The sequence below is a fragment of the Staurois parvus genome, unplaced genomic scaffold, assembly GCF_062004578.1.
Source record: "Staurois parvus isolate SC_StPar_1 unplaced genomic scaffold, SC_StPar_1.0 ptg000347l, whole genome shotgun sequence".
NCBI classification, from domain to species: domain Eukaryota; kingdom Metazoa; phylum Chordata; class Amphibia; order Anura; family Ranidae; genus Staurois; species Staurois parvus.
Window position 1 is genome coordinate 5,895,625 of NW_028318143.1, and position 14,927 is coordinate 5,910,551.

At 38.7% G+C, this 14,927-nt stretch overlaps 1 protein-coding gene across 2 annotated transcripts in view; it reads left to right on the forward strand.

Moving 5' to 3' along the window:
* DNAI3 (dynein axonemal intermediate chain 3) overlaps positions 1-14,927 on the forward strand; it is a 131,492-nt gene that overhangs the window by 64,394 nt on the left and 52,171 nt on the right. For both annotated transcript variants that reach the window (XM_089684409.1, XM_089684411.1), the window contains exons 10-15: positions 1,237-1,427; positions 4,226-4,350; positions 7,111-7,200; positions 9,326-9,403; positions 9,733-9,855; positions 12,062-12,135. In XM_089684409.1, the coding sequence (XP_089540535.1) occupies positions 1,237-1,427; positions 4,226-4,350; positions 7,111-7,200; positions 9,326-9,403; positions 9,733-9,855; positions 12,062-12,135 (681 nt within the window). The remainder of the gene's footprint in view (positions 1-1,236; positions 1,428-4,225; positions 4,351-7,110; positions 7,201-9,325; positions 9,404-9,732; positions 9,856-12,061; positions 12,136-14,927) is intronic.

The following is a 14,927-nucleotide window of genomic DNA, read 5'->3' on the forward strand; positions in this document are numbered from 1 at the left end:
ATCATTCTTCAGTAAAACTTTTTGGATGACATTTGATGATCCATGGTGTGCTGGCAAATATGTACATTGACTTGTGGGGTTTATTTACTAAAGCTGGAGAGTCCAAAATCAGACTCCCTTCTACATAGAAACCAATCAGCTTCTAACCTCAACTTGTTCAATGAAGCTTTGGCAATGAAACCTGGAAGCTGATTGGTTTCTATGCAGAAGGGAGTCTGATTTTGGACTCTCCAGCTTTAGTAAATAAACCCCATGATGTCTCCAGCTGGCTCTTGCTGCAGCACTCGCTACCTCTGAGCCTTTTCCAGGAACGCATGTGATGGGAATATTAAGATTATCTAGGGACGGAGTGTTTTCATCTTATAACAGGAAATACCTAAAGCTTATATAAGATTTTAGTGATTGAGTTTAGATATATTTTAACCAATAAAGCACACCCTAGTGCCTTTTTTATATGTCAACGAGGGGCCTATGCATTATGCAGTACTTTTTCTATTACTTTTGATAGAATACTTATTTAGTTCGTATATATTTTAAAAGAAATAAGAAACTGAAAAAATATGTTTATTTTCCATTTTGACTAATGATTATTTTAAAACTACTGTTGTTTAAAGATTTTATTTCTCCTGTTTATCATGATACCAAAATGATTTTTCTGGTAAAAGGCAGTTTTTAAGTTTGATTAAATCAAGGGGCTCATGTAATTCCCTATCTGCTAGACACCACTAGGTTACTCCACACCATTTCATGCAGTTTATAGCCCATTCATAAAATGCAGGCTGCAGTGGAGCCTGTGGTATGCCAGGAAGATCTGTCTGGTCCACAGAGAGAACTCTTAAGATTTTGATCTCTCCCCCCAGGTTTTTTTATTCATTAATCTTGGAGGTGCTCTTTGCATTTTAAATGCGCCTAATTAAATAGTGGTATAGCCACGGTAAGGCCATACCACTGTTTTGTTTTTTAAATGAGCCCCTAAATCTTCTGGTAAGAAAATAATCGGAAACAGTTTGTAATTCACCAATCCTTTGTGTTTATGGCATGATATATTTTACTAAATGATAGTTGAACTTTATACATATTAGTGTTAGTTGATATTTTATACATCTATTATAATTGATAGCTTCTCTTTAATTTTGCGCCTCCTTGCACAGGCAGCTATAGATTATTTTTTTCATAGAAAATGTTTCTAATAATTTTGCTATTTTATTAAGAAGTTGAACTTCCTCTTTTAAATAGGCTGGAATTAGCGCTACAGCAAAATGAAATTCTCAACGCCTTTGTAGATGACTGGAAAGCCTTGTCTGAACAGGAGAGCATGTTCGGCACAAGGTCCGACTCCCACCTCAAGGAGTATCAGTCTTTTACAGACCACAAGTTTGGCAAAGACAAAACCATCAGCTGCATCGACTGGCACCCCACACTTCATGGTAACGAATGGAATTGCTTCCAGGGGGCAGATTTATTAATTGTATACAAGCGGAAACAATAGGAGATATTTATTAAAGCAGTTACGTGTTAATTAACGTACAATTTACACTCAAAAATTGTTTGCATGAATCTTTTGGGTCTGCTTTGTGACCAAAGTGCATAGATCTTTTGGGTCTGGTTTGTGACCAAAGTGCATGGATCTTTTGGGTCTGGTTTGTGACCAAAGTGCATGGATCTTTTGGGTCTGGTTTGTGACCAAAGTGCATGGATCTTTTGGGTCTGCTTTGTGACCAAAGTGCATGGATCTTTTGGGTCTGCTTTGTGACCAAAGTGCATAGATCTTTTGGGTCTGGTTTGTGACCAAAGTGCATGGATCTTTTGGGTCTGGTTTGTGACCAAAGTGCATGGATCTTTTGGGTCTGCTTTGTGACCAAAGTGCATGGATCTTTTGGGTCTGCTTTGTGACCAAAGGGCATAGATCTTTTGGGTCTGGTTTGTGACCAAAGTGCATGGATCTTTTGGGTCTGGTTTGTGACCAAAGTGCATGGATCTTTTGGGTCTGATTTGTAACCAAAGTGACCGTCTAAGTTCTGACGATTTTTTGGCCAAATAGCCTGTCTACCTATTTTCTTTGTTCTGCCACTACTTTAACCTCTTGCTGGCCGAGTAACGCATATACGCAGTGGCAGGAAACTGGGCTTTAACACCCAGCCGCTGTACATATGCATCCACAACAGCCTGAGGTTATGTGCTGAGAGTGTGTTTACTGCATGCCTCCAGCACACTGACTGAGCTATCACCAACAGCTCTTGGTCCTAGCTGCTGATCAGGGGCCAGTGATCCGGGAGTGGACTCCAGATCATATGACCATTGTGATAGCCCAACACAGTGTATACAACACACCAATGATTTTGGATTGGTACTTTGCAGGCATTTCAACTATCAGATTATGCGTAACATACAAATTTTATTTGTCACATGATACAAAAAACATTAAAGTTATATGAAGCTATTAAAATGTCTAGGGATCACAGTACACTTTGGGTAACAATTTCTCATAAACTGATGTGTTTCGAAATATTCTCTTCTTCAAGGGAAATGAGAAGGTACAGACAGAACCCACCATGGAGGGTGACCCTAACCTAAGATTCTATAAGTTGGGAGTATATCTGTTTTAGTCTGCTGTATATTCCACCTTGAGCCCCCATACATTTTTCTGAGTAGGACAATCTGTGTTCCAACATCCTTATTACACTAAGATTGCCTTCTGTGGACTTTGCTGAGTGAGATGTTCAAGGTCCCACTGGGGAGTGATGGTGGTGCACCCCTCCAGTGCAATGTGTTTTTATCAGTTGTAGGTCATATGATCCATTGAGTTCTATCTGTGCCCTCTCATTTCCCTAGATGTTTTAATGCCATTGTATCATTTTTAATGTGTTTTTGCATCATGTGACAAAATTTCTATTTTACGTATAATCTAGTAGTTGAAATGCCTCTAAAGTCCCAATCAAAAATCATTGTTGTGTTGTATAGGCTATTTTAGAGATGTTGGCATTTTGGGATGTGGGCGGAGACACTTCTTGCGTCTTGTAAGACACTTATGTTTTATATATAAAATATATATAAGTCAATTACAGCGATTACACAATAGAGAAGGGGTTAAGTACTTATTTTTCAGTTAAATTAAACTCACATCTATTGCAGAAGTAAGGAGCACCTTTTTTTTTTAAATCAAGTCATTTCTATTAAGCTTTTGCAATTTTCAAACTGTCATAGCGGAGTTCCACCTGAAAAAAAAAAAAAGTTAGCAGCTGCAAAAACTGTAGCTGCTGACTCTTAAAATACAACCACTTACCTGTCCCTCTGTCCAGAGGTGTCCTCACCACCGCTGGTTTCACCGGCCGTCTTCTCTCCTTGGTGCCGGCATCTTTAGTGTGGGCACCTGACTGTGACAGCTTGTGGCTTCACAGCTGGGTGCCCACTGCGCATGCACGAGAAGCTCTGTGCTTTGTTAACAGCACCGCAGTCTTCTGGGACCTGTCACGTGTCCCAGAAGACTACGGAGAGGGAGGGGGGGAGGACAACTCTTCCGAGGCGATTGCAGCGGAAGTGGGAGCAGGTACCTGTCAAATTTGGGTGTCCACAAACCCCCCCCCCGCTCCCCAAAGGTGCCAATCCTTAATAAGGAGCGGGGGAATTAAAGCAAAACTTCCCCTTTTGGGTGGAGGTGCACATTAACATAACAGTATGTAACGCACAAGCATATATATTATTTTTCATTCTTTTGGGTGGAGCTCCGCTTTAAGTGTACAAGAAAAAGCAAATTACCAGAGTACATTCTGTTCCAGTTCATGAGCTTAGAAGAATCACAACAATCAACACGTGTAATGGCATTATAATACGGGTTATAACTACAGTCAGAACCACAAGTGATGCATCCAGATAGGACACATAGGTGTTCTTTTTAAATAGGTGCAAATATTCTAATTTATTATGCTGCTTAATCTGACCCTAACTTGTAATCTAAAATATAAGAAATAACAGATTTGGCAGTCACAATCAATAAGACAGTATTGACAGTATGTCCCCCAATGTCCAATACGCATATCTGCACCTTTTTTAAAAGTACTCCTTAGCACTTAGTTCTATGTGCAGAAATAAAATCTGTCACTTTGGTGGCAAGACATCCCCAAAGACTGATGCTAACATGTTTGCATACAAATTACACATTTAACAATACACAACTGCTTTAATATATATTCATCACTGAGCTAGAGTTGTGTATTTTATCTGCCAGGCTTGGTGGCGGTTTCATTAACTGAACGACTTTCTCTGGAGGAACGAGTGAACATATCTTCCAAACTTATCCTGAAGCCATCGCTGATTCTTATTTGGAGCCTAAGTGACCCCATCCATCCCCAGGTAAGACAGTAAAGTCAGAGTTCTTTTTTTCAGATGAAGGATCTGTTTTGTAATATTCTTATATCAGATATTCTGATCACAATCTATTTTTCTAGTGCATTCTTTAAAAGAGAAGTGTGGACTTTCTTTTTTTTTTCCCCATTTATAGTTGCCTAGGTGGATGCGGAATTGGTCCGATGCTGCATCTGTCCCCTGCCGGCTGTAAATGTGAGAACTCAGTGATCACATGACTGCTGATCGCTGAGTTCTCACAGCTGCTCTGAGCAGAGAGCGGTGACTGTCAGTCACCGCTCTCTGCTCTGCCCCCCCCCCTCCTCCCCCGCGCTCACTGGAGTGTTGGGCTGTGGAGGGGGAGGGAGCGGCTCACTGAGAAGCCGAGGCAGGTGCCACTCCAGACTCTACAGTGGATCCCAACTGTCAGCTGAAAACGGGTCATGGTAGTGCAGAGCGAACTGCACTCCTGCGATCCATAGGAGAAGTACAGACAAGAGAGCTTTTGCTGTAGTTCTCCTTTAATGGATTGAATATAGCGCTTTTGTCTTCAGGCAGGCACAGCTCTTCAGAAAAAAGGACACTGATGGTGTGTAAAGCCCAGGAATATATAAGAGCCAATAAGATTTCACATATCAGTGAAAGACAAATCCTGATATTTGTGCTGTGCAAAAAGCTCCTATTACTCCTATTTCCAAAGCCTGAGTGGAACACTCCCAGGACGTTGCTAAGTGAGACCTAGTGTTGTGGCTCACCTCCTCCACACAGGAGTGAGCTTTTTCTCTGATTCAAACCTGATCTCTCTCCCCCCCTGAACTCTGAGCTCAGCGTTTGAAAGCCTACTCCTGTTATAGTGGAGGTGAGCAGTAATGACTAGGCCTCACTTAGCAACGTCCTAGCAACATCATAGGAGTATTCCAGTCAGGAATAGTGGTATGTAAATGGCCTACACCAATAGCAAGGGCATTAAGCAACTTTAGTCAGAGCTGCACAGTTTGTTTTTATGTACAGACACCCCTTACCTACATAGGCAGTTTTTTGGTAAAGGTGAACTAACCCTTTAAAGTGTTACTAAACCCACAACAGCAAAATCAGTCTGTATATGCAGTAAAGCATGCTTGTTATACTCACTGTGGAACCTAAGGGTTTAATCCTCTGCATTGTGTAAAAAGGCTGTTTGATCCTGTCTTCTCTGATCCTCCCCTTCTTCTACGGTCCCCAATCCATCTGCTAATAGTACAGAGCTCTAGGAGGCACTCTGCTCAGTTTAGTGTGTGTGGCTAGAGTTTTTGTTATCTTTGGGAGGGTGCATGTGATCAGCACAGGGCCATTTGGCACTGTCCAGACTGAGGGTCAGGTTTTATGCAGCCTCATAGGCATAGGCTCAGCTGGACATTGATAGAAGTCACTAGATTGCTGTGTACCGCAAATGAGAAAAGGTGTTTAGCAGTTGATATTTACTAAAGTAATGGCATTTCCATGTTGTGTGTACTGTGGGAGACCAGATATAGTGAGTGCAGGGTCCGGGGAGACCAGATATAGTGAGTGCAGGGTCCTGGGAGACCAGATATAGTGAATGCAGGGTCCGGGGAGACCAGATATAGTGAATGCAGGGTCCGGGGAGACCAGATATAGTAAATGCAGGGTCCTGGGAGACCAGATATAGTGAATGCAGGGTCCTGGGAGACCAGATATAGTGAATGCAGGGTCCGGGGAGACCAGATATAGTGAGTGCAGGGTCCGGGGAGACCAGATATAGTGAGTGCAGGGTCCGGGGAGACCAGATATAGTGAGCGCAGGGTCCTGGGTTTTAAATGCCACATATTGACTTTCTTTAATTTGTTCTGGGCATCTAGACTTTATTTTTTTTATAATTCTATATTTTAAGGGGTATGCATAATAACAAACAGACATACTGAAATTCACATCTGTTAGGGTCATAAGTCATCATGTACATCATAAGCCATAATGCAAACAGATATCTTAAGAAGAATAGATGACACTCAGCATTCATATGAAAAAGTGACTGAATGGGATGAATATCAGATAATAAATAATGTGGCAAAATATACAATATTATGATGCTACCCAACATTTTACAACTTTTAAATACAAAGAGAGGGAAAGCATGAGGTGTTCGAGGGGATAGGAAAATAGGAACAGAATTGAGAGGAAAATTATTTTATCTATTACAGGTACTTATATAGCGTTGTCAATTTACGCAGTGCTTTACATATACAGTATATTGCCCATTCACTTCAGTCCCCAATCATCAAGGAGTGTACAATCAAAGGTCCCTAACTTACAGTCATATATACACATATTAGGGCCAATTTAGACAGGAGCCAACAATAACCTACCAGCATGTCTTTGGAGTGTGGGAGGAAACAGAGTACCCGGAGGAAACCCACGCAGGCACAGGGAGAACATGCAATCTCCAGGCAGGTGGTGCCATGGTTGCGATTTGAACCAACGACCCTAGTACTGCCAGGCAGAAGTGCTATCCACTTAGCCACTGTGCTGCCCCTGTTAGAGAGAGGTAACACAATAATGGGGGCAGGGGAAAAGAAAATAGGGAATCTAGACTTTAGACCTCTCAGCATGAAAGGGTTAATCTTATTACTCATTTCTATTATTGTATTTCATCTTTTAATGATACACTCAAAATAGATTGGTTGCTGTGGGTTACAGCGCATTTTTATTTAGCGATCCTGACACTGTAAACGTGTAAGTTTGTAACCTGAAAGCTTCTTCTGGTCTGTCCTTTAGCTGATGCTGGAATGTCCAGATGACATATATTGCTTCCGTTTTTGTCCGAGTGACCCCAGTATCATCGCTGGAGGGTGCATTAATGGCCAGGTACTGTACTTATTGGTATAATGTTCTGTGTGGTCTGTGCTATCTCCTGAGACAAATTTTTTTGTTAGATATATTTTTTTGTTTTCCATTATTCGTAAGTGTACACACATGCAAAAAAAATTTTTAAAAAATGAACAAAAAAGAAAACCGAACAAAAAACAAAAAAAATGTCTCACAAGTCTCTCAAAGAACAAAGACATAAATCACAGCATAATGGTATCAAATATCTGGGTACTCCAGCGCAGAGATACAGATAAACAATGCTAGGAGAGTAAAACTATAATTTCAGTATTCTGAATCTGGAGAGGTGAGGGTGAGGGGATTAGAAATCCATTTGCCCCATATTTTATCAAACAGTTTGTTTTTTTTCCTAAGCTCTAAAGTAAGTCTATACAAGGGAAGAGACGTACTAATGAGCTTCGGCCAGGAGGCCAATGTAGGCACAATAGAACCTTTCCAGGATAATAAAATTGTTTTTTTAGCGAAGAAACAAAGAATACGTAGCAACTGTTTGGCATACAAAACTATATAAGTGCCTGGAAGAAACATTCTGTCCCTTTTTTTTAAAGGTCAAAGCTAGATTAAATGTCTTATTGATCAGTGAAGAAATAACCAGCATTAATACGGATCCCTTTACAAAATTTCTCCAAACTTGGGTTGATACCTTTGCATCTATGCAATCAGGTCCCTTCTCTTCTTTTAGAAATAGGTTCTGCAATTTCTTTCTCCTGAGAATAAAAGAGATCTTTCCCCCAAACATCTTCTCACTCTTCCCACTTAATTTACTCTTCCCTCTTCTTTTTCATTTCTTCCATTTTCTTACCATACATTTCAGACCAATGCTAAGCTTAAAACAGAACTCCAAGCAAAAAGAGCAACATAAAAATGAGAAACCAACAAAAAGATAAAATAACCAACTTTTGTTGCAATATTCAGATTCAGCCCAGAGACTTCCTCTTCAGAACTTTTTTCTGTCAATAGATGTCCTCAGTCTGATGACAAACATCATTAAACCTACTTCCTCTGAGCCCAGAGGAAGTCGGTTTAATGATGTTTGTCATCCTGGACTCTTCCCAGTCTGCAACTAGACAGCGAAAGGAGAAATAGCACAGTGATGAGCTCCCCATCACTCTACTTTCTCTTCCTGTGAGCATGCAAACTGATTGGCTTCTTGTACTGCTTCTTCCTGTACAGGGACTGCAGGCTGATACCGGGTCAAATTAAGGTACTTATACTGTTTGCATTTAACAAATAAATGTAATGATGCACTAATGAATACAGAGCTGCATTCATTTATTTTTATTTATTTCAGGTACTTACAGTGTATATAGCGCCATCAATTTACACAGCACTTTACATAAATATTGTACATTTACATCAGTCCCTAACGCTCAAGGAGTGTACAATCTAAGGTCCCTAACTCACATTCATATATACACATACTAGGGACAATTTAGACAGGAGCCAATTAACCTACCAGCATGTCTTTGGAGTGTGGAAGGAAACCCACACAGGCACAGGGAGAACAGGCAACTCCAGGCAGGCAGTGCCATGGTTGGGATTTGAACTGATGACCCTAGTGCTGCTAGATGAGAGTGCTAACCACTTATCCACTGCACTGCCCATTTTATGCATTTAATATCTACCTAGAGTGTATCTTCAATCTGCAAACAGTGCTTCCTCCACACTTTAGCAAGACCCTTGAGGTGATCAGATTTTTTCCTCACCCCTGGTCCTGTTCTAACACCTTTCTCTTTAATTGTAAAGTGATTTGCTGATCAGACACTTCAATGTTTCTGTCAATGTTAACCAATAGGAATTGGAACCAAAAGGCTACCACTCCTGAAAATACTAATGGTCTGGCTATGTTGCTTCAGTCCTTTGAGTCCCTGGTCCAGAACAGGTATGCAGATAACGGACTTAAAATTCTCACATGAATACATCGTCTTGTATGGCTAAGTCCCTGGTCCAGAACAGGTATGCAGATAATGGACTTAAAAAGTATAGAGGCCAATGGGTTAGCCCATCAACCAGACAGCTAGGAAAATCCACAATGAATCACATTTCTCACATGAATACATTGTGTTGTATGGCTAAGTTTCTATTTATTCTGTCATTAACTCAGGTTGTGTTATGGGACATCTCTGCTTATAACGAGCGTCTTACAGCTAAAACTGGAGTAATCAAAAGCACCAGCACAAAGGTATATTTTGTATTACATTGTAAAATGTTTACTGTGAGCTAACTCAGCATTTACATAGCAGTCTTATTACTATGAATGGCCATGAAATGGAAGTTCTCATGTTTACTTGCGATCCATCCATTCCACAGTTAAAGAGTTACATGGCGAGCATTCCACAGATAGAATATATAAAAAAAAAAGACAAATTGTATTTAGCTAGCTATGATTGTTAACAAGATGAATGAAATTTTGTTTAGCTTTTGTGTTCCAAACAGGTATAGGGTGACAAGTAGTGACAGATATATATACCTATAATTCTTAATGCACTAATGCCCTCATTCTGCTTACAGACCACACTGGAACCCAAGCAATCCAATGAGCCACATTTTGTGAGATACTGTGCGGTATCCTCTATAGAACACGGGCACAAGGCTGTCATAACTGACATACACTGGCTTCCAGATTTCTTTGAGGTAAAGGCTTTGATAGGAATGGGGATCTTGTATGCCTTTGGTCAAGTTTTGATTTTGCTGCTGCAATGGTGGATTTGAGTGGGACCATAGGAAAGGTTTGTAGAACCAGTAACTTTGCCTAGTCCAAGCATGGTTTTATTTTCTTCTTTGTCCTACTTTGGTGGGCATTGGGTGTAGAGGGGAGGAGTCCAGGATCAGCATTATACCCCCTTTAGGTCTGGTGCATATTCCAGCCATTCAGGGGTGTAGTGATGTTACTTCAGGGTCAATTCTCTTGGAATCTTTACTAATTTGAGTACCAGGATAACAAGAAGGGTCTGCTGTTCCAATGTGCTTCTAAGGAGAGTAGCAGAAGCAATATTGTCCCATCAATTGCTCAGCTGAATTAGTAAGATAGTTTGGAGAACAGACCAGAAGGAGGCCAGGTTTGCTAAAGACTTTGTCATGCAGCCAGTGTTGCTGGAGGATCCATCTTGTATTACACCAATTGCTTCTTACTACATAGACAAGGTAAATGACAGAAGGGGTAATGGTTGCTTTTCATATGTAGCAGACAATAAAAATGGCCTAATACTGCTTTACTGTATATTGATCCAAGCAACAGTTAAATAAGGATTTACAATAACAATAATCTCCCTAAAGAAAAATATCACAACAAAATTATATAAAACATGGGATTTTAAAAATACATATTCATCAAAATAAAGTGAATAGAAATATATTATGGAAAAAAAATAAAAAAAAGTTACTGCTCACATAGAATATCATTCAAATCACCAATTACAATAACATTACCCGATATTTCTTTGTTACTTTTACAAATATGACATTAAAGTGTTACTAAACCCATGACCCTGCATTCACTATGTCTGGTCTCCCACAGTACACAGAATATGAAAATGTCATTATTGTAGTAAATATATACTAAATAATCCCATGCTCACCAAAAAATATTTTTTTACAACAGCAAATACTAAAAAAACGAAAAAATGCCCAAATATTAGAAAGATATTAAAAAAATGTTTAAATAAATGAATTGCTGCAAGCATCCGACATGTGTTCCTACATCCAAAATCTCACAATACCAAAAAAATATATAATAATAAATTGAAAATTGTGATTCATGAGTATATCTCATAACAACACCATCAGTAATATACAATAAATGATAACTTGGTGATATCCAAATATAAATTCGTAAAGTGCAAATTCATAAAGTGCCAAATAATATATTAGTTAAAACAACCCTTATAGTCCACTGTGACAATAAATATAAATCTTCCTGTCCTCCAAATCAGTGAGGTATCCACAAACACAAATGTGCTCCCAATAGCCACTTGTTGTTGCACATCAGTGCGCTTTCAATACTGCCCATTACCTCCACTCATTTACCAACTTTTTTTAGATTTGGTCAAAAACAGCCTTCCCAATAATATGGGTAATTCTCTTCACAGCCTGCTGTCAGCAGTTTCTATGACTCTCATACATGCCAGTGAGATGTGGGAAAAAATAAAAAACCTCTCATAGTGTAGTAACTCGCTTTATTTACAAAAGTAAATATACTCACAAACAATGTGCACAAATCCTGTGCACAGGAGTAATTTTTTTGTTTGAAACAATCCACGTTGCCCCTTTAAGGAGGAACATCCATCCACAGTACAGAAAATAAAATGGCCAATTTGGTACTTTCGGCATAATGACGTAATGTAACTACATTGCTGACGTGTTTTTGTCATGAACAGCTTGACTTTCTCATAGGATCATTACACCAGAAGTACTGGGTCAGCCATTGTATTCACTGTACTGTGACACACATCTTTGTATTTGGTGTTTTTAAGAATATTTTGATGTGAATAGTGATAAGTCTGCATTTTTTCCATAACATATTATTCTGATGATTTGGTGCCTTTACCCTTTACATTTATGGATGCGATACCTGGAATAAAGTCAGTCCAACTATGTTACATTATAACTTAGAAAACGCTAATTTGAAGTTAGTTTTTTAATCTCTTACATGATGTTTTATATCCATTTTTATTCATTATTTTTTTACTATGTAAAATATGTGTGTGTGTTTTATATGTAACATATAACCTAAAAGAGCAGAAAAGTTAAAAGCTGTGATTTTCAGTCATCAGGGAGAAGGTATGTCTTTCTTGTGTAAAGTAATACTATTATAAGTAGTTGTGTTCTCTTTCTTTTATAGGTCACCCGGATGGGGTATCCATATGAGAATAAAAGCGGCTGCTGTGTACAGCTTGTCACCTCTTCTCCAGACTGGTAAGGGAAATAATAAAGAAATACACAGATGGCTTATAGGAAAAATGTTTGGACAGTGGAGATTCTGTTGAAAGGGATGTGCTTTATCATCCTCATTATCTTCACTTCTAAAATTTCACGAGCCTCAGTTGCATTGGGTGCTTAAGATGAAAGAACGGGTCCTCTAAGCATTGTTTGTAACTGACCACATAACGTATCCTGTGTGCTGTTTCAAAACCTTTATGTAAAAAAAAAAAATACCTTTTTATTTTTTAAATTCCCCTTGCCCCCAACAGACCAGTAGGAGATTTCATAAAATTAGGACCGCTTCTGCCACTTCTCTTCCCAGGCATCAACTTCTTTGAGAAAAAAGCTCACCTGTCATGCTGCAATAGTATCTATTATCTGCCATATTTTTAGGTTCTAGTCTATTTCCCCATTGTAAAGAAAACAAACAAAACTGTTGTTTTTGTCATTTCACCTCAGTATTTTAAGTCATTTAAATTATTACGCAAACAATAACCCACGTTTTCCTTTGAGACAGATTTCTTATGACACTTTTTTGTGCAAGGAATTTTTACCTAAATATCGTTCTGTTACTTTTTCAAGTATTTCTAAATCCAATTTTTTTAAAGTTTTGTAACACAATGAAGCATAAAAAATTAAAGACAGAAGGTGCACCAGCCTAGTGCATTATTCCAGGGATACTTTATTTGTTAATGATAAAAACATACACACATATTTGGCTCTGATGAAGAGGGGTACCCTCAAAACATGTAAGCCGTTTTTGAACCCTGGACGGCATCCTTCTGGTGTTGGTTCTTTCTGGGTCCCACTATCCAGAATTTCTTTATTGTTTGTGAGTATGTTTTTATCATTTACAAATCAAGTACCCCTGGGATAATGCATGAGGCTGGTGCGCTTTTGGTTTTTTTTTGTTGGTATCCGACTTCCCTAGTCTATGAAAGCAGCAAGGCCTGGTACCCCCTAGGATGTAATTATCAAGAGAGATGTCTGATTAGATCCTGGTCCACCATACTTAGGCGCAGCAGGTGTTTTTTCTTTGAGTTCAACACAATAAAGTATGGCAGGATTAGAACCCCTGTAGACTTTTTATTGCTGCCTGCTGGGTAGAATCACCTTTTCTATTTGTCCAGGTGACCACTGTGGCTGGGACAGAATGATGAAAAATCTAAAGTTTCTCCGTTGTCACTGGAACAGAAATAGAAGGGAAGCTTCCAATGGAGACACCTGTTTAAGAGGAGATTAATTTCCTTTTGTGTCTCAGAGATGGGAAGTGGAGGGAAATCTCCCCAGTGAACACAGATTGCAAATGAAGAACTTGCAAATCACAAATAATAAACTAGAGATATGCAGCACAGAAAAATGTGTTTGGGATTAGTTCGTTAAGTTAATAATTTAATTTCTTCATATTCGTTATGTTAGAATGATTTGTTTTCAAAATTAGTTTTGTATATTCAGATTCAATTTGTATATTCCTTGTTTTTTATTCGATTTAAAATTCAAATGACGGCTATATTCTTTCTATTCAAAATTCAACTTTCAGGAGATGGCTACATTATTTCTATTTTATTATATTTCAGGGGTCTCCAAACTTTCTAAACAAAGGACCAGTTTACTGTCCTTCAGACTTGGGGGGGGGGGGGGCGGTGACTAGTTGGAGTAAATAATGCTCATCTTTGGTATTAGGAGGAGAAATAGTTGGTGTCAGTGGGGGAAATAGTGCCCCATTGTTGGTGTCAGTGGAAGGAATTGTGCCCCATTTTTGGTCTCAGTGGCGGAAATTATGCCCCTTTCTTGGTGTCAGTGGCAGGAATTATGATTCAAGCACCAGATGAAGGCAAGCAAAGGACTGCAGTTTGGAGACCATAGTTCTATTCTATTTGAATTTTGAAATTAGAATTTCAGAAGACGGCTGTATTCTTTCTATTTTCTTCTATTCTATTCTAAATTCGAATTTCGGAAGACAACTATGTTTTTTAACTTTTTATTTTATTCTTTTCTATTCTTTTAAATTCTATTCTATCTCTTTATTTTTTTTCTATTCTATTTCTTTATATTCTAGGGCACGGGTGTCAAACTGCTGGCCCTCCAGCTGTTGCCAAACTACAAGTCCCATGAGGCATTGTAAGATTGACAGTTACAAGCATGACTCCCAAAGGCAGAGGCATGATGGGACTTGTAGTTTCGCAACAGCTGGAGGGCCGCCAGTTTGACACCCGTGTTCTAGGGCTTTTCTATTCTTTTATTTTCCATCCTATATTATTCTATTCTGCTTTATGCTTTTCTTTTCTTGTTCTATTCTATTTTTTCTATTCTATTCTTTTATGTTCTATTTTTTTTTGTTTTATTCTATTCTCTTATATAAAGCAGCCTAAGTAGGAATCATCATCTTATTTCACTTTTATACCTTATTGTATTTATTGCAATATGTTTCCATTTCGAATTCAAATCCATTTTTAAATTCAAAACCATTTTCAAATATCGAATAATTCGTTTCGTTATCATTTATTTTGGATCTGTTTAAATTCGTTACTATTGTGATTCAGAAATTTGGATACATCTGAACCTCTGAATAACGATAATTGCATTTGAATTTCGATTCTTAACTACATCTATGATGAACTGAAGGGAGCAAATAGTGACCGACACCACAAAACAAAAGTAGTAACTCACCGAATGGTTGGACTCCAAAATGACAGAGGTCAGTATGTGTATGTTATAAAGAATACCCAGATTGTCCTCAGTCTACATTCCATGACTCCTGGTATTATAAACGTCTGGAGAAGATT